Raw genomic sequence first — 20,639 nt, forward strand, 5'->3', positions numbered from 1 at the left:
TTGGTTAATTTTTTTCACAGTGATTTTTTTCAAACCCATTTTTTGGCATAACGTTTATACATCTTATACAACTTACACCTTAATTAGATACAGCCAAATTTGTTGTGTGTGGAGGTCAACAGAGCAATTTGCATATAGTCATAATTATGACTAGAACTGTGTGTTAAATAGCCAAAAATAGCAAGAGGAATTTCTTTCACTTTGTTATTTCAGCTTAAAATGGACAGCTTTGGCAGGTAACTGTAATTCTAATATTATTTCAGCATTATGAGTTTTAAAGAATAACAAAATTGAAATTTGACAAAAGTCATACATTATGGCTTTAATTATATGATATGGATCAGTAAATGATAAATAAAACATTATCAAGAGGACTTGGATGTGCATCTGGGATCCCAAGAGCATTCCCCAAAAAATATACAAAATTTGACCAAAAAGAGACACAAAATTATACAAATTTGTGTGACTATTTTGCATCAAAATTACAGTTGATTAATTAAATTCTGGGCAATTTCTGTAAATTTTGTTTTAAAAACAATGGACGAATCTGCACTTTGCCAGATTTTTAGAAACCATTTTGAGAAAAAAACACCTGATCTCTACCAGTTTTCTAAAAATGCACCCACTCTTCTGCACACCCATGTACCCAACTTTCAACTAAGCACACCATGAATTGACAGTGCTTATAATTTCTAAAGTCTTCATTTTGAATGTACCCATATTAAGTCTCTTGACATGAACAATAACTGCAACTGCAACTTTCATAGTCATGTGTTACCTTTTTATTGGAGGCTACAGAAATCCAAGCAGGCCATAAAGAATGACAAAAAATCAAAATGTTAATTTGAATATCAGAAAATTGTTAAGAACCCAAAACATTTTTTAAAGGGCATGGGCATAACATTATATATATATATATGGTTTAGGTAGCTCACTTGAGCCAAAATAGGTGATTTTTCATGTTTTTGGTACTAATTGGGGTGATAATTGTTGCTGAACCATGAAATGGTCTCAGCCTATAGTAGTCTATGTTACTTCCTTACTTACTTCCTTACTCAGCAACCTTTTGGTCTGAGAAATGGACATATGAGTGATGTCATATGAAAGAGGAAAACATAAAGAATATAATAAAAATATTTCCAAACGTCAGAGGTCATCCAGGGGTCAAAAAAGGTCATTTTAACCAAAAATGCTCCGATTGAGCTTAAATTTAAAAGCAATGATCCTTATGACATTCTAAACATGTTGAAAATATTTTAAAATTCATTTAAGGTCATTAAGGGGCAATAAAGGGGTCAAAGGTCACGTTTTCAAAATGCTTCAATTGAGCTGACATTTAAATGCAATGATCATTATGACATTCTTAACATGTTTTAAATATTTTAAAATTCATTTAAGGGCATTAAGGGGGTCATACAGAGGTCAAAATTCAAGTTTTCAAAATGCCAGCTTTCCACGATCAAGGTATATTAAAACGGCAATTAATGATTAAAAATGCTATCCAGCACAGTATTGCTGCTTGATCAGATCGTCACAGTCATCCGCCTAACTTACCTCGTGGGCACAGTTGCTCTAGTTTATTTTATATTCTTTACTTTTCCTCTTTCATTAACACCACTCGGCCGGTCATATCTTTGTAGCATTTCGAGATTATGTCCATTACAGACTCCGGGTGACATTGGTATAGGCCTACCACAATATACTGCCGAAGCCACATGGTTCAGCTATGGTGCGGTTATCGCTCTAGTTTTGTCCTCAAAGTACCCCAAGAGTTACACTGCTGATTAAATGTGTAACGGCAAAATACAGTTGAGCATAGCACTTTAATGTGCTTGCACGACTGAACCAGACTTGATCCACTGACGCTCTGATGAAGAATATACAACTGGAGTTCATCTAAATTAATAACAATTAGTGATGCATGTTTATTAAAGAAACTTACTTGGGAGTTTCAAGTTCAGCTAAAGATCTAGGAAGTACCCCACCCCAAAACTCTGAATCATAAAAATGAGCTTTTCCAGAAAAATGTTGCACCCCTTTATATTAGAGAGTAAATAAAAATGTGTGGAATTCCAAAGCATACTTGATGAAGAAAACAGGATTCCAGGCTCCAGCCCTTGTACATGAAAAGTCTGTAATCCCATGGAGTAATTTATGGATTATTTTATCAACCAAAGGCCAATAGTAATGCAAATTCATCCAAATGTCAAAATTGTTAAAATCCCAAGTAGTGTTTAAAATACATCAGTTTTAAAACATGATGGATGGTGCTACTTTTTTATGATATGAGCAAGTTACATCAGGAATTCTTACATTGTTTATAATATTATAGTGTACTACAAGGGTAACACAAAGTAATCAGATGTACTGATGAGCACTGCAATTGCTAACAAATTGTTACACCATCTGCAGATTTGTTCTCAGATTTACCATGTTTACTATCACACCCATCTCAAGATGTAGTGTAACAGAAGACTCTTGATTGCACTTCAAAAGTTGGGTAAAACACTAAGATGTTGACTTGCACAATATGTCATCCATCCATACTGGTTCAAGTATCCTAACAATTTATCAGTATCACCATAGTTCCAATAAATTATCATTTGAACAGCAAAAACTGCATGATTGCAATGATCAGAAATCTATACATCTTCCTTTCCTTTCCCAGTCTCCATATCTAGTAGGTTCAGGTCCTTTTGGTCCACCTTTTTCTCCTGTATATGGATTGACATTATTTGGGAAGGGTTCAAGTGGTTCCTTCTCAGCATCTTTATGCTTGTCAGGATCGTCGTGTTTGCCGACGGGTGTGTTTGGTTTCTTGAGCGGACTGTTACGTTGACTATTGCTAGCATCACTGTAGAAACGATGGCAAAGCCCTAGTGATGAAGTTTTCACACCTATATGAATGGAATTTAAGTAAAAAATACATTTGTAATAATTTAAAACAAACTGAAATTAAAAACAGTTTTCTGTCCAATTGACGTAATTTCTTCTTCATCAATTATTATATTATGTACATTTTCCATGAGAACACAGTAGCCGAGCGGAACGGGGTCCAACTCATAATCGGAAGGTTGTTGGTTTGAGTCCCGGCATCGCTATCATGTTGTGCCTTTGAATTTAGACACTTTATCTCTGTTTCGAATCATCATTCTTTGAACTATAAACCGAACAAACTTATGAAAAAGTATGTCTGGCTCAATTAAGTAGATAATTAAATCTGGTCAACCAGAAAAACTTACTTTTTGGTCAGATGGAATCACCGACGTGACATGTGACAGACTAACTCTAACAACCCGCTCCTGTTGTTCAGCTCGTACCCACCCACACTGCTTCTTTGACTCCCCGTTCAAACCAATGGGGTTCACGGTCCAAAATGGCTGGGATCAGGGCATCAAGCAACTTCCTCATCGATTGACCTCGGATGACCCTAAATCATCCACCCAGCTGAAGGCCAAAGGTTTTGGCCGAAACGTCGGTGATTCCATCTGACCAAAAAGTGAGTTTTTCTGGTTGACCATTAAAATTATTTAATTATCTACTAATTCATTGATCAAATCCCAGATGACTGAAAGTATACACAGTGTTATGTCTGGCTCACACAGCAAATCAGTGGTGTAAGTACATATGTACATGTACAACTAGCTACAAATCCCAAATGCATGAATGAATTTTAAAATATGTCAAGTAACTTTAAAAGAAGTTTAAGCTTACCTGTGCTTCTAAATAGCTGCCATGTCCTTGTTGTCGAAAGGTAGAGTAAAGAAACCTTTTGAACTGACATCTTGACTGCCATAATCATTAATACTGCTGTGTTTCTGTTTCTTCAAAGATGAACATGTAACTGAGGAGGGTTACATGAATGATGATCAGCTGCAAATTTTTGTTTACAAAATCATTCCCGATCACTTTTCAGGGTACAATATTGCGCTCAATGAATTTTGAAGCCAGCTAAAATAAACCTCTTACACAACGTATCATTATCGCTTTCACTATTTTCAGAGTGATATGCTTGAATTTGTAAAAGAGATGTAGATAAAGAGTTTTAGGGTTGACATCCTGTAATTTTCTTTCCTGTATATTTTTCGCCCTTGTCCATTGAAATTTAAATTAGGATGTCAACCGTGTAAAGATTGAAACAATAACAGGCGGGGATATCGAATCGTAACGTTCGTAAATGCTTTGAAAAAGTCTAGTTTTGTGAAGGTAAATGAAAGGTAAGTAACACCTTTGTTTTGTTATGATCTAGATTAGGGTTCATTCAATACTAACGTGACGATATCAAAATGATTCGTGTTCACAATGTATGAAAATGTTCCATGTTTGTTCACGGTTATTTAGCCGTGGTAGGAGAATTCGGCAGCTATTCTCTGTCTGTAGCAATACTGCTCAACGCTTCAAGTGAAGCCAGACGAACAGGAATAGTTGTGCGCATGCGGATTGCTGTTTATTGGAGTTGCTTTAGGTAGTTGGTTGCTTGGTTCTTGAAATCTTTGGAGTCTTGTATCGTGGTGATGTGGTAGGGTAGCTTGTTCCAGTCCTGTACTGTCCTTGGCCAGAACGAGTACTTATAACAGTCTTTGTTTGCGGTTATGATTTGATATGAGTTCTGGTGAGAGTGCCTAGAAGGACGTTGGACCGGCAGAAGGAGGTCGTCGACCGGCAGGGGCAGGAGACCCTCTCTAGCCTTGTGGAGGATGGTTAACCTATTTAGGTATGTGAGCATTCCTTACCTGAGCATGCGCAATATTCAGCCTCTCTCAGCATAGGGAAATCGCGCACCCGGCGCCATTTTGGAAATTCATTACCGGTAGTAAATTTTACGGCGATGTTTTTGAAAAAAAATTTGGGGGAATTAGATCGAGTTAAAAACAGTTCCAAAGCTTACAAGGTCAAGTCAAAGGTTGAACTTGATCATAACCCGGAAGAGGTCAGATGATTCGCACGTGGTCGCGGCAAATTTTGGCGACTTTCTAGTGGGTTTGAAAGTGACGATTTCGATCAATTTTTTTCGGAAATTACTCTCCAAATATCTAAATAACGGAGTTGAGCGGTAAGTTAAATGGAGCACGCGGTGAATAAAGATAGTTTTTTGTACATAAAAATGTTTGGTTTGATGAGATTGGATGGATGCCTTGCGCAAAAAGTGAGTGAACTGGGGACTTTGTGTAGTACGAATTCGGCTACTTTTGCCAGTGAGTGAACATGTTTAACCCGGCATGGTTTGCGTATACTAATTGAATGGGCTCATGCTGTGGATGCTGGGATAGATTCTCACTCTGTGCCGACTATGAGTCGGGGGAAGAAGCAAATTTGGACCTTTTCTATTCATATCCCATCATGCATAGCGCTATCAGATTTTTGCTCTGATAGACTAGACGCATGAATGACTGTGGGCACATCGGGTATGATGGCCGGGGATAGGGGCCTACAGGCCGTTTTTGGCCATTTTCCTATTTGATTTTCTAAATGTTCAAATTGATGGGGGGGGGGGACATAGTCCTATGACGCTACGTCATGGGGGGGGGGGGAACTTGAGCAGGAGTGACCCCATTCTAATGATCAAGTGAACTGGCCCTCGAGTTTCCGCAATGATCTTTGGAATAGGGAGCCTGCGCCAGCCAGTGCTCCCAAGGGTGCCTGCTCAAACACAAAACTTAAGCTGGGGAAGGGGTGGGGGTTCATACTTGAGCAGGAGCGACCCCATTCTGTTGATCAAGTGAACTGGCCCTCGAGTTTCCGCAATGATCTTCGGAATAGGGAGCATGCGCCAGCCAGTGCTCCAAAGGGTGCCTACTCAAAGACAAAACTTAAGCTGGGGGAAGGGGGGGTTCATACTTGAGCAGGAGTGACCCCATTCTGATGATCAAGTGAACTGGCCCTCGAGTTTCCGCAATGATCTTCGGAATAGGGAGCATGCGCCAGCCAGTGCTCCAAAGGGTGCCTGCTCAAAAACATTTTCCTGGGGGAGGGGGGTGAATGCATCAGCTAGTGCTTATAACAATTAAACATTTTAAAGGGTGCCCCTCAAACAAATTACCCCCCCCTTGTATCAGTGAAAAGGTGTACTGGGTGGGTAGTATCAAAACCATGAGTTTTTCAATGACAAAAAATAATAAGACACTTCAACACCTAATTTCATTTTTTGAATAAGTTTTCTTTATTTTTGCATATGCTGTTGGCCCTCACTGTGGTTTCCCAGGGACTGCCTTTTGAGGAGAGCGTGAGCAATCGCTCTCTTCTGCTCTCCTTAAATCGGAGAGTGATTTTTAGCTTTCCTTAGTTGACCATTCTCTCACTACATTTTATTGTTAATGTTCTAAACAGCTCTTGAAGGCTCTAGAAGAGCTATGTAATGCTCTCCTGCAAATTCCAAAAGACAGTCCCTGGTTTCCATCCTCTGTCAAAGCTGGAATCTGCATCAGAAAACAGAAATAAAACAAAATGTTACTCATACATGTTCATTTGTATATTAGGGGCTATCATTTTCATGGGGCTCCCAAATTTCCAAAAAGTCAGCATCAATAAAATTATGACCCTATTTCGGCAACAAACTTTTATGACCCCTCTCTCCCCACCCACTGATACACCTTACACGTACCCCCTGAAGAGGCTAAAATTGTATTCAGTCTTTTGAATAAGATAAACACACTATCTGTGGTCATCTTGCGACTCCCTACATTTTGGTCATCAAAATTTTATGACCCCCTATTTTTCTTTCCAAAAATTATGACCCCCCCTGTATATTTGGGACCCCCCCCCCTTACAAAGAAAATGATAGGCCCTTATGTTCACATCCATTCAAATTCAATCAATCTAGGATTACATTTACAGTTCAGTACCGTAAATAGCAAGTGCTTGTTTCTTAAAATTGTGTACTCACAATGCACAGTATAGGCCTATAAGCATTTTAATATGTGCATGCACAAAAAGTTTGTACAGGAAATTGGCTGAAAAATTGAGACTTTCAAATTAGCATATCTCCGCAACCACATGTCGTATGACATTCAATTAATTCATTTATGCCTCATCAGTTTTCTTTCATTTACCTCTTTAATATGAGATTACTTTGATGAGAATCAAAAAAAGTTCTATTTTTTTTGTATTATACCTAACCTATTGGCTGTTCTACGATCTTTTAAAGAACACCAATCCAGCTCCTTTAGCATGTTAGTGACGCTACTAGTTCTTTTGTGGTCATTCATAACAAAGCGCTGCCTGGGCGCTGCACCATCTCAATTTTGTTACTTAGATCTTTTTTGGTGGGGTCCCACACTGAACTGGCATATTCAATGTGGGGGCACAAGTGACATGTAGGCATTTTGTTTGATTTGCTTGGTGCAGAGTACAAGTTTCTTCTAATAAATCCTAATTGTCTGTTTGCAGATGATGTGTTGCGTGAATGTGATTAGACCATGAAAGATTGTTGGAAATCTCAACTCCTAGGTAGGGATGGCACTTTGTCTCTTCTAAAATGCGGTCTCCCAATTTGTAATCAAACATTTTAGTCGATCGTGCATGGGTGATCCTCATGACTAAACATTTTGGATATTGAAATGTAGTTGCCAATCATTCTGCCATTTGACAAGTGTGTTTAAGTCATCCTGGAGTTGATCATGGTCATGATTGTGAACTATTTGCCTATAGATAACACAATCATCGGCAAAGAGCCGGACTTCAGATTGTATGTTTTGTGGCAAGTCATTGATATATATGAGGAATAGCAAAGGTCCTAGCACCGTGCCCTGGGGAACGCCAGATAACACATCTGTCCAAGCCGAGTGTTCACCCCGACAACGACCCTCTGTTTACGGTGCATAAGGAAATTTGCTATCCATGTGTGGATGTTGTTGCGGATGCCATAGTGTTGTAATTTAAGGAGAAGGCGATTGTGTGGTACCGTATCAAATGCCTTGCTAAAATCCATAATTACAAGATCAGTTTGTTGTCTGTTATTTAGTGAAAGGGCCAGGTCATGTGTTGTTAATAAAAGTTGTGATTCGCATGAGTGGTTGCGTCTGAAGCCATGTTGTTTTGTGGTGAGAACAGAATGTTTATCAAAATGATGCATGATGTGTGAATGGATGACATGTTCTAAGACCTTGCAACATATGGCTGTGAGAGAGACGGGCCTATAGTTCGAGGCAGCTGTTCGGTCTCCTTTCTTGAAAATTGGGCTAATATTGGCACTAAGCCAATCTGATGGTAGTTCGCCAGACTCCAAGGATCTTTCGAAAATCATACATAATGCCGGCGCTATCTCCTCGGCTGCAACCTTGAGTATATAGGCAGGAATACCATCAGGCCCTGGGGCTTTGTGAATCTTGATGTTCTGTAAGAGTTTAATGATGCCCTCTTGTGAAATTTGAATGTCTGGTATTGTGGGATAATTGCTAGGTCCTAATGTTGGTAATGTGTCATCTTCATTGGTAAAAACAGATTTGAATTGGTCATTGAGAATGTTAGCCTTAACATGGTTGTCAGATTCCAGAACACCTGAGTTTGATCTCAGGGTAGATATGCCAACAGAGTCGGTCTTCAAATTCTTCATGAAGGACCAGAACTTTTTGCTGGAATCTAGACAAACAGAGTTGATAAACTCTCTGTGAGCCTTCCTCGTAGCTTTCTGAGTGGCCTTGCGCAAATCATGGAAGCGATCAAGAGATTCCTGGTCCCCGACTTTCTGTTTATGGTTAAACGCACGCTGTTTCTTTTTCAGCTGTCTCTTAATATTCCTCCCTATCCAAGGGGTCAGATTGCGCGTGCTGACCATGCGAGTCGGAATGTGGCCATCCATGGAATTCTTGACCGCTTTCTCAAAGTCAACCCATAGGTCACTCACAGAGCACGATGAAGGATCACTAGAAATCAGAGTATCACTAAACTGCTTGAGATCATTTCTGATGGCACTGAGGTCAGCTTTCTGATATAGAAAGACCTTTCTAGGCTTGGTTTTAATCACCTTGGGCCTAGAGCTGACTATGATCATGGGGATACCGTCATGATCACTCAACCCTGGATAAGTGAAAACCTTTCAACCAGGGTTGGATTGTTGGTGAAAAATAAATCAAGGATGTTTTTGCCTCGAGTAGGTTTAGTGACCATTTGCTCAAGGCCAAAGTCTGCAGCAATCTCAAGCATGTGTTTGGAAAGTCCAACATACTGGGAATTAGGGGTGACACTCTGAGAATCCCAGTCGACTCCGGGAAGATTAAAATCGCCAGCAAGCCAGATATGGCTACGATTAGATCTTTTGATCTTGCTGAGCGATTCCCTAAGTTGGTCCATGTACTCAGTGGTGTTACCAAATTGATGCGATCGATAGAAAGCACCAACAATTATCTGTTTCATCCCTTGGACTGAGATAGAAATCCAGACAACTTCACAGTTTGAATCGAGATCAATTCTGTGAGTGGCGATGAGGTCGTTCTTAACTGCAATCAGAACTTAATTATACTCAAGAAGTTCAGCCACGAATTTGCTCACCGATAGTCAAAATATTAAATTCTCGATCATGAGACCCAACTTTAAGGTACGCACAGTTATTTGCGTCGAGCGTAGTACACAAAGACCGGCGCTCGACGGGGCAAACACAGGCAGCTTTTGAGAATTGACCAATCCGCCGGCCGGGCACGGTAGTTGCTAATATTAATGCTACTAAGCTAAGGTCAAGGTTCGGTCATGCATGTCGCGCGATCGTGTTATTCTATGAAAAGTATGCTGATGCAGAAGGCACATCCTCTCATCATGATCGAGAATTTGTTATTTTATCAGTATAGATAGCTTTATATGCGTAACAACTGGATACAATGACAACGTATGGAAAAATATATTTTTGTAAACAATTTGAGGTCATTATCAAATTGATATTTTGTACAATTTGTACAGGTTTTCTTTCTCAAATTTTCGGGCATAATCGGGCAAGCAAAAGTTGACCTAAGCTTGCCCGCGCCCGATCGGGCAATTAAGAAGAAAAAAAATTATCGGAGCCTGATTTGCTAGTCAACCAAATTCGCCTAGAACACAATACATAAATTTACATAGAAATTTAAAAGAACAGGCTGGTCAAGGAAACCTACATGTTTTCTATACTTCACTTGACCCAAATATATGATTTGTTATGGTGATTTAAGACAATCTGTCAATCGCAACATAGAATTTTAGAGGGATTTTGATAGCAGTTCCATTAAAAAAGCTGCTATCATCATGAGACTAAGATCTAGAAACACCACCGAAATGCTGTTTTGGGGAATTTTGCTAGCACTATCAGAATCTTTTTGATGAAAGTCAATCTTTGACAAGATGTAACTTTGCTACGGAAAGTGCTATGACGAAAAGGTTTTCAGTTTTGGCTTTCTTTACTCAAGGGCTTTAATTTGATATATAAAATGATGCAGTTTGATGGCAAATTTGAATTCACCTGGCATACCTACAGTCCGACCACGCTTCATCTTTTTGGTTCGGTTTTTATTTAACACATACATTAAGATCATCATCAATCATGATCATGTCGTGTTCTTCTCTTTTTCTTCTTCTTCCTATATATATGTGACATCAAGGGGAATGAGTCACATGTCGGCCCTGGTCGAAAATAAGTTTTAAACTTGTTCCTAAAAAGGACAAAGGACAAAAGCTTTCAGAAACTGAAAACCCCATGTTGATACGACTTTTCTTTGTGAAGTTACGTCAATTTATCAATCGCTGAAAACAATATAAAATACACTTTCTTTGCCAATATCTCAAAATCAATATTAGCGACATCGACTCATTTCCTTTGATCGTGTCACATATGTGCATACCTCAATTTGAGTATTGTCGCACAGGCTTAAAGCCTTCTTTACTAATTCTTTTTGCTGCCCCTTCGTTTTTGGCCACCCCTTCTTTTACCCCAGGGGGCTCGCACCCCTAAAGCCCCCAAAAATATGCGCATGTTTAAGGCTTTAATGCGCCTGTCAATTGCAGCCCCTCCCAGGACCCGGGCAATAGCGGGGACCTAGCCGGGACTTAGCCAGGGATGTGATTTAACCAAGTGCTCGCGGTCACTAGAGATCTCAATACCCACTTTGTGTGAAGTTGTTTCTTGCAATGTTGCATTGCCACACAGTATATGCTACCCGGTATTTGCATTGTCTTGCACGGGACATTTTCAAGGTGTAGCATTTGTCTGTATTAGTTGTAAAATGCTAATCAAAATTCTGATTTAAACAACAGAAAGTGTTTGAATAATTTTTAACCTTCATCATCGTCGGTGTACAAATTTTAAATTTTCATGAATTAAAAATTGACGGTCTCAATTTTTTAATTCAAGGGAACCCTCTATAATAAGTAATGTGGCTATGCTTTTACATCAATATGTTTCTTTTTTAGAATTCACTAAGTTCAGTCTCCACCAAGTGAATTGTTTGCAATCACCATGAGTAAGACAAGGGCAACTAAGAAGAAGGAGAAGGAGAAACACCCAGGTTATTTGGATACAAGGGATATAGTCTTCAGTAATCTGTTACTGCTAGGATTCGAACCAGGGGATATGGAATCCAAATACAACATCCCATTTACAAAGTAAGTATTGCAGTATTTGTGTTAGAACATACTGAGACTTGACTTGCATGCAGGGTCTTAGGCAGGATTTGAAGGTTTGGGTGTGTAAATTTAAAAAAACTGGATGTGTAAATTTAAGATTTGTGTACAAAGTAGGGCCTATAGGCCATGTGGGCAAAAACTGGGTGTGTATTTACAAATTTGGGTGTATAAAACACTCCCTACACTTACACGGCTGGCTGCCTAAGCCCTTGCTTGCACATTTGGTATTACTTCCAATTGAATTGTCAAAGGCATTTTGTACATCTTAAAGGAGTATTTTGTGATCCTAGCATCCTCTATTTATGTCATTTTTCATTAGATATCCACGAAAAAAAATCTATTCCCAAAATTTCAGTTGATTCCGATTTTATGCTCGCAAGTTATGCATGATTATGTGTATTACACTGCTCCATAGACAATGCGTTGTAATTTCTTTGTTAAACGAATTAATCTGCAAGAAATATTTTGTACATAAACATTATGTAGCCATTGAGGTTTCCAGTGATATAAAAATCTCAACTCTTTTTGAGAAAAGTGGGGGGATGAGGCTGTGGATCACGAAAATATCATTCAGTAGCTCTACCAGCCTTTCTCCCTCATCACACTCCAGAAAATATAGATTACTGTAGCCATCCTATTTTCAAGACATTCAAGCTGTTATTGGTACGATAAAGCTGACGGGTTGGCGCCTAGATAGCTATTAACCTCCTTTTTGAAGTTGTTCCGTTTCACAATTCCAGGAATGAATTGCTCAAAAACCAATGTTATTTGCATTTGATGCTTTCAATCTTGGGCTGGTTTATATTATTTTGATCAAATATCTGTTAAGGGGGTACTACACCCCTGGTCAATTTTGTGCCTATTTTTGCATTTTTCTCAGAAAATTATAGCACATTGGTGACAAGTAAGATATGTATATTATAGGGGCAAGGACTACAACTACTGTACTGAAAATTCAGTAACTCAAAGCAAGTAGTTATTGATTAATTGATCAAATATTGGTTTTCCCTCATTTTTGACTGTAACTCCACAACTGTTGTCTGTTCTGAAATAAAATTTCCAGTGCAGTAGTTGTAGTCCTAGACTGCGCTGCATTCCTTTTTTTTGATAAACAATTCATACGTTTCCATGCATGAAACCATTTAAAATCTATGACGAAACACATCACATCTCCAGTGACTGCCCTGCCCAGAGAAAAAAAGGACTGCGGTAGTTGGATATGACCTGTGTGACCCACCATATCTTAACACATAGACTCAACCTCTTTCATCTCGAATCTGAGATGAATGTTAATGAAGTAAAAATCAATGTGGGTGGTAAATCTTAACCAATAACAGATAGGCAAGCATACATGTTTATGCATTAGCCCAACCCACTGTGTTCACTGAACCCAAACCACGTGGGGTAGCTCTATTCAGATTTCATTTGACAGCTAAAACCATCGCGTATACGTGCGCGACGTCAAGCATACTATACATTGTATTGGACCTTGTGCAAATAATACACGCTGGACGGCTATTCAAACGGCTTAATTGGTAAAAACCACAGGATATGTGCATAAACAGCCAAGACTGCATTTTTAATGAGGTAACATCATACCCACTATAGAGTGCATAGTTCATTGTATATTCGAACTACAGTAGACCAGTTTTCTCATGGATATCTGAGCTGTTGAATCAGAACAGGAATGATGACTTTTCCATGGTCAGGTCAGAGAGATTAATTTAGGGAATGATAAATTAAACTGGTCTACTACAGTAGACTATTGTAGTCCTTGCCCCTATAATATACATATCTTACTTGTCCCCAATACGCTATAATTGTTGAGAAAAATGCAAAAATAGGCCCAAAATTGGACAGGGGTGTAGTACCCCCTTAAGTGTATTTAAACCATTAGGTCTGTATGCACAATACAAGTTAGACCAGGTCTAATCTTTAGAGATTAGTTCTATTTATGGAGAGGGAACTTTTTGATATACATGTATGTTATCCTTATTCTGTATTGTAATATTGTAGATCCTGTTAAGGGCAAGCACATGTAGCTTAAACATTTTGCCATCATTGCAATGTCTTTGAAAGAAGAGAGTTATAGAATATAGAATGTTTTTGGTTGAACATATTCATCAGGATCGATGGAGTAAACTCAGTACACACGGTTTGTTTTATCCGATCCAGATTTTGTGTTACTTTTCTCCACACAGGGACATGTTTGCTTTGCCAAACAAAAAGGCATTTGAAGTCATCATGAATTTCCTGTTTGGCAAATTAAATCCAGTTATGGCTGCAGAAAAGTTCAGGTAATGTACTATAGTCTGTACATATCTACCTCAAGTCACTGGCACTAGCTTTGAAGTTCAGCGTGTTTTGTGTTAGCTTAGCATTACTTGGTGCATGTACATATCTTTAATTCTTTATGTGTGTTATCAACCTGCCGCATATGTACACACAAAAAACTATGCTAAGCCAACGCAGCACATGCTGAACTACAAAGGTAGGGCCGGTGACTCGAGGTAGATATACAGACTAAAGCAGATTTTTTGCTACATGTAGAGGATGGAACATACTTGCTAATAAGGTGAAGAGAAACCCTGTTCTACAGGCCCGACCAACCCAGATTTTCTTTTTTGAGTTTTGTTTTATTTTATTTGCTGTACATGTATACATGTAAAATCAGCCGTTTTTAGGCCAGTTGGTTGAAATTGTTGTATGCATGTAAAATCAGCTGTTTTGAGCAAAAAGTAGATTAATTTTGACTGTAAAAATGCATACAAAAAATGTTTTGTCTTGATTGAGAAAAATGAGTTGTTTGTTGAAAGCATTTATTTTATGGCCCAAACAAATGTTTAGATTTGTTGGCAAAATTTTAGAATGCACTTGGGAGGCTTTGCTTTAGGGTTAGAATTCAGTGTAAGATTAGGATTAGAATCTGCCACTGCAAAATCCATTGTGGCGTTACTCTCAACTTGGGGCCAGGCAGATTATAGGATAGGTATTCCAAAATTAATATCAATATCAATTATACTCATGAATATTGCATGAATTTTGCTGCATATTGTATCATGTTGAATGGGCAAGATGGTGTCACAGATCAGGTTGTTGGCAGGCCTGGAAAAAATGTGGAAAGTGGAAGCTCCTTCGTGGGAAATTTGGAAGTTTGGAGGGAAATAAAGGTCCTTAAACAAAGAAATACATCGGAGGGAAATTTGTCTTTTTGAAGGGAAATTTTGATCATCTTCAAGAAAAATTTTCATTTTTTCCAGCCCTGGTTGTTGGTAAGGTAAAGTTAGTTACAACAGTTTATGTATTTTCTTACAGGTTTTGTTGGCCAATCACAGACAAGAAACAAGAGCAGGTGTTTCGTAGAACAGTGTCTGATTGGTTACAGGAGATCAGTAAAGTAAGTTGTACACCTGACACCAAAGCAATATAATTAAATTGTAGTTGATCCTTCATGTAATTATTTAGTGTAAGCTAATCCTAACCCTAATCCTAACCCTAATCCTATTCCTAACCCTAATCCTAACCCTAATCCTTTCCCTAATCCTAACCCTAAACTAACCCTAACCTTAACCCTAACCCTAGCTTCGTGTAAAATTACATGAAGGAATAACCTAAATTGTTAACAAATATTCACATATTCATGATGTGATTTACCAAGTTGGAAAGACACACATGTATACATGAAACATAAAATGTCTACAAGCAGAGAAGCAGAGATTTATTTACCAATGAATAGATGATTTAAAACAACAAATGCTTAAAAACAAACAAAATATATGTGAAAGGATAAATAATTGAAATTATTGTGGTAATAGATGGTAACTAAAATAAAATGTTTCAAAGAGGAAGCAAAATATATGCTTTCTTCTCAAGGTAAAGACGAATCCAATTTCACACATTCCTACACCTCAATGGCAGCTGGGTCCCCGTTGGCTCCATCTCACCTAAAATGTGAAATGATGCGGCCTTGGAGGGTATTTTAAACTACATTCTATCACCTGTGTTAAACGTAGACAAAAGAATGATGACAGTTTACAAGTTTGGCTCGTTGGATTCATCTATTAAGCCTGTATAATGTACAAAAACAAGTTAGACTAGGTCTAACTTAAAACCTGGTCTAAACAATGAGGACCTCATTATGAAGTACCAACTTCACCATGCTTGCTTGTCACTTACAGAGAGCAAAATAGTGTCCATGTATGTACCTCTGGATTATTTCACTATGTGCTGGGCCGCTTGTGATCTGAAGGTGCACTATTTTGCACTCCATGAAGACAAACAAACATGGCGAGTCTGTACTCTTTGGTGTACCTCATTGTTTAAATCAGATCTAAATTAGACCTGGTCTATCTTGTGTGGATACAGGCCGTAGTGTTTAATCCTCGCCATAGGTCCATTAATCATTGTACTACCTGAACTTCTAATTATGTCTACCCAATAGGAGGACCCTGATGCGCATCTACCCAGGATCGTACCCTCACTCTTCTTATCCCCAGGAGGTGACAAATTCTATACAGTACTACTCTACTTTACACAGTATGTTGTCTACAAGGCTATCAGAGGAGAAAATGGTTAGTAAATGCTGGTTGCATTTTTATTTTTCACTGTTTCAAAGTTACCATGCATGTACTCAAGTGTTACGGTTTCATCAGAATACCTGTTTTAGGTTATCCAAAGGGAGACCTTATGGCAGTATGATTGTGTGTCTGTCATCAGAGGAACGTTGAGACTGCAATGAGACAGAATATTGGGCCTAAATATTTCCGTTTATAAGGCAAAAAAAAAGGTTTGTCTGAAAGCTCACAAGTGGTTTGAAAACAAATGCGATTTTATTCCCGACTTGGTATTTTTATGGTATTTTGAGAAAAAAATTAGATTTTCGCCAAATTTTTTGGGGAAAAATTAAAAACAAATTTTCTATTTAAATCGCGCCATTTTACAAATGCGCATGCAAGCTTTGAGACAAACCTCTTTTTTTTTGGCCTAAGGAGATATTTAGTAATCTAGTGTATCAAACTACTTTTATTTTTCATCCTGATTGATAATTGGGTTACAGGTCAAATGTCTGAAGGGTTATTAGTCCAAAAACCCAATAAGAATTGTTATAAACCCTAATCCTTACCCTATCCATAAGCTTTCCTTAACCTCAGTCCGATTCTAACCCTATTCCTAACCTTAACCCTAATAATCCTAACCTAAAGTACTCTAAACTGTACCCTTTTTGGACTAATGACCCTTCAGACAAACAGGCTGTTCCTGATAATCGCATGGCATATAGGTAGGCTTAGAAAAAAAAACGCATATAGGCCTATCACTTCATATTACATGAACAACATTTTTGTTTCTCATATCATGGAGTGTAACAGTATTTTATGATTACATAGGGTACATCATATTATTACTTTTGCTACAGATATTATTTCTTTGTTTGCTAATCAACTGTGTCTTTATTTATTGCATTTGAAAGCGTCTATCTAATGGTACAGGCCTTTTGAGTTCTTCTCTAAGACGCTGCCAGAATAGGTACTGCCCATACCCATCTGCAGGCCATTTTAGGCACTGAACTCTGCAGAATAATCTCCTAAGCAGCAGGGTCAATCTCCTTTGAGGAATCTCATTCAGCAGAATTAAAATCAGTACATTAGGGTTCTCTTCCAGAACCCTGTGATGCGACATATTAAGTTCAAAGTGACACCAATTGTCCTCAACGAAATGGGGCGAGAGTATCGCAATTATTTTGCGGCTTCTTTGTATGTGAAGTGACAATTCATTGAAAATGAGTCGGCCTGCCCGGATGTCTCTGGTTTTAAGACAGAGCCTGAATGGTTCTTCACCTTCCTCGATGTTGGCTAGAAGTTCAGCATCTACCCAATCTTCATCTTGGATGTGGTATATCACATAAGCATCATATCGAGGGACCCCACCCTCATCATCATCATCATAATCCAATTCAATCTCATCAACAAGATTTTGATACGGTCTTCTGTTGCAGAGAAGGAAACGTATGTATTGAATATGCCAACGATACCGTACTAATAATGCAGTTGTAAGGACAACAGCAAGCAAAAATGCTACACCTATCGAAATGGACATCAGGAGTTTTGATTTGCAGTCCAAGTGTAGCTCAGTTACACTGAGTCCTTGTTTTGAAACTGGTGAAGAGCAGCGATAGTTGTTTTCATCAGCAGAGTAACCATCAAGATACACTATTTTATCGGTTTGTAACCAGTTTTTTAATGCCAAAACACTGCAATCACATTCCAGTGGATTGTTGTTTAAATCCAAACTTTGAAGTTCTGGATAGTTTGATTTGAATAGAAACGACTCTGGGATGTTTCTAATTCTGTTCCCACTCAAATGCAAAGTTTGTATTTTGTTCATATTTTGTAGATTGCTGAGCATTGTTATCTGATTGTTACTTAAATCCAATTCTGTCAAATTACTCAGAAATGTAGCATCTTTTTTGTCAACTGTAGAAATTTCATTGGAGCTCAAGTCAAGAATGCGCAAATTCTGTGATCTAAATATCTTGAGTACTGTTTTGATGTTGCGAAGAAAGTGTGATCCTCCCTGTAATTTAACTTTTGCAAGATAAAGTCTTTGTAACTTTGGCGCAGACACCTCACTATCTTCCACATTGCCAAGTATAGATTCATGAAGGTCTAGGACCACAAGCTTTGGACAGGTGCACTGCCCAAGAATCATTATCCTCAATGAAGCATCCAGAACATGCAGATTGGGTATATTATAACACATTTCTACCACATTTACCAATCCGCCACCATCTTGGGATGATTTTGTAAGCAATAATGTGTTCAAATCTGTGTTACAGGGAGAGCTGCATGATAAATGAGAAAGTATGTTATCTGATAAATCCAACTTGTCAAGCGATGGCAGCAAACAAAGCTGATCATGTGTGATATCGTCCTGTATTTGGTTGTGAGCCAGGTCCAAAACCTTCAGAGAGTTGTATGTGGTGAATATGTCTAGTGCATTTGATGTGAACATGTTAAAATTTAGATAGTTTACATGTAGTTCTTGCAACTTTTCTAAACCATTGAAGACATTTACAGAGAAAAGGGTGCTTAATTGAGGACTCCCATATTCACTACTTAGTTTTAGTATCTGAAGACTAGGAAACCACAGGAACGGTGAACCTTCAATATAGAATTCATCAGCACTGATTTCAAGCACAGTTAAGGTTACATTCCATTTCGTCAAGCTTTCAAATGTTGTTGAGTTTAAGGTGACAGTATTATACAAGATTAAGGATAAGGTTTGAAGTGGTGAATTGAGTGAGATTAAATCCTGTATGACTGCAGTGTTATCATCTTCTTCAGTCGTGTATAGAGTCAGGCTTGTGAGGTGATGCAGGTATTTGTCTAAAGAGTAGAGGATGTTTGCTGGGTAGATGTTAATGTGTTTTAGAGGCATTTCTTTGAAGCAGTTAAATGTTATGTTTTGCTCAATATAAGCACCCATCATAATAAGTGTCTGCAGTGAGAAAAGTGAGCAAAAATTGCTACAGATTTTGAGTCCAGTGGCATCCAGGTTTTCTAATTTAGTAAGTCCGGTGAAGATCTCATTTGTTTCATCACAATCAGAATCGGTGTATGTTACCAGTGTAAGACTCCGCAGAGATTGGAGGCCAATAAAAGGTGTTCTTGTCACATTGGTTAAGCTATTGAAATGAATACTAAGAGTCTCCAGGCTTGTCAATGCTGCAAATGACGTATCAGTGACACTAGAGATGATATTGAACTCAAGATCAAGTGTTTGTAATGATATAAGATCTCTAAATGTAGTAGCTGACAGATGGTCTAAACTATTTAATGACAGGTTAAGCACTAACAGGTGGTTTAGCCCTTTGAAACTATTGTCATAGAGAGATGAGATGTTGTTTGAAGACAGGTCCAAATCAAGCAAGTTGGTGAGTCCGTTGAATGCTTCATCAGGAATAAAAGGAAGCTGATTGCTTTCTAAATTTAGAGTTGTCAGCGAAGCATTATTTGGTAATGGCGGTATGCACACTAGATTCCTGGCACTACAATCTAAATTTGTATGGTTGTAGATTTTACAAGCGATACTTCCTGATGGGTAACACGGTGACTGGTTGGTTGCTGAAGTAAGTACTAGGGTGTGACATAAAAAGATGATGATATGTCGAATCCCTGCCATCATGCAAGTGAATTGATAATAAAAATTGTAGAAATGAACAGGTGCCTTTCACAGTATACAGAATTGCTGAACTTTCAGGATGACTGTAATAGATTATTGTGCTCCACGATGTAGCACTTGATTGAGCATCGGCTAACACACAGGAATGTAGTCTGTTGAAATTCAATTTAGTTCCAGTGGTTTTATTAATTTGTGTTTCATTCCTTGGGCAAAATACATGTACATATTAACAGGTTTATGCACATACAGTTCAAGCGATCCCCATTACCTACTTTACCTGCAGTTCATGTGTAAAATTTGCCTTACAAGTATCAAAAGAATGCATGCCCTTGATCTGCTCAATCATGTGTGATGTTTTTTGTTGCAGCATTTTTTGTTTCTGCCTTGCTTTGGAGACCTGTCAGTGTGTCATATATCATGCTACAAAAAAGTGTATCATATAAAAGTATATCGTATATTTTTGCAATTTGTATTATATTTTGCAATTTATATGAGACAAATATTATTCCACTCCTTTTTTCCATTAATTCAAAATCAGTGTTTTTGACTTTCAACTTGTATTCAGGCACAGAAATAACAACACACAAGAATACAGTTTTTATATAAAGTTACTTTACTCTTAAATAAATTCCGCAAAATAAACAACTTTCCGAAAATGGTAAAAAATCTAAGCAAAATAACAGCATATACAGTACACATTATTTATTAATATAGAGAGTTTTCTCTGGTATTTTAAGGTCCTCAAATTTGTTTTATGGCCAAAAATATGATTTTGACCTCTATGCTTTGAAAAGTAAGCATAATTTCACAAAATTGAGAATGCATGAGTAACTAGATTTTTGACTTTAAAAAAATAATAAGGCAATAGACGTGTAAGCATA

The 20,639-nt window shown here is 38.0% G+C and overlaps 2 protein-coding genes across 2 annotated transcripts in view; one reads left to right on the forward strand and one right to left on the reverse strand.

Annotated features, from left to right (window-relative positions):
- Nucleotides 1–767: 767 nt before the first annotated feature.
- LOC140158752 (succinate dehydrogenase assembly factor 4, mitochondrial-like) lies at nucleotides 768–3,874 on the reverse strand. The gene is made up of 2 exons (XM_072181957.1): nucleotides 3,715–3,874; nucleotides 768–2,897 (listed from the first exon to the last, which is right to left on the reverse strand). The coding sequence occupies exons 1-2, from the start codon at nucleotides 3,800–3,802 to the stop codon at nucleotides 2,635–2,637; spliced, it is 351 nt and encodes a 116-aa protein (XP_072038058.1). The 5' UTR covers nucleotides 3,803–3,874; the 3' UTR covers nucleotides 768–2,634.
- Nucleotides 3,875–4,137: 263 nt separating this feature from the next.
- The window catches only part of LOC140159447 (uncharacterized), a 32,602-nt gene continuing 16,100 nt past the window's right edge, over nucleotides 4,138–20,639 (forward strand). Inside the window, exons 1-5 of the mRNA XM_072182927.1 lie at nucleotides 4,138–4,217; nucleotides 11,368–11,559; nucleotides 13,782–13,877; nucleotides 14,896–14,977; nucleotides 16,022–16,151. Coding sequence (XP_072039028.1) covers nucleotides 11,414–11,559; nucleotides 13,782–13,877; nucleotides 14,896–14,977; nucleotides 16,022–16,151 — 454 coding nt within the window. The 5' untranslated portion in view covers nucleotides 4,138–4,217; nucleotides 11,368–11,413. The remainder of the gene's footprint in view (nucleotides 4,218–11,367; nucleotides 11,560–13,781; nucleotides 13,878–14,895; nucleotides 14,978–16,021; nucleotides 16,152–20,639) is intronic.

This window comes from Amphiura filiformis, chromosome 8, assembly GCF_039555335.1.
Source record: "Amphiura filiformis chromosome 8, Afil_fr2py, whole genome shotgun sequence".
Taxonomy (NCBI): Eukaryota; Metazoa; Echinodermata; class Ophiuroidea; order Amphilepidida; family Amphiuridae; genus Amphiura; species Amphiura filiformis.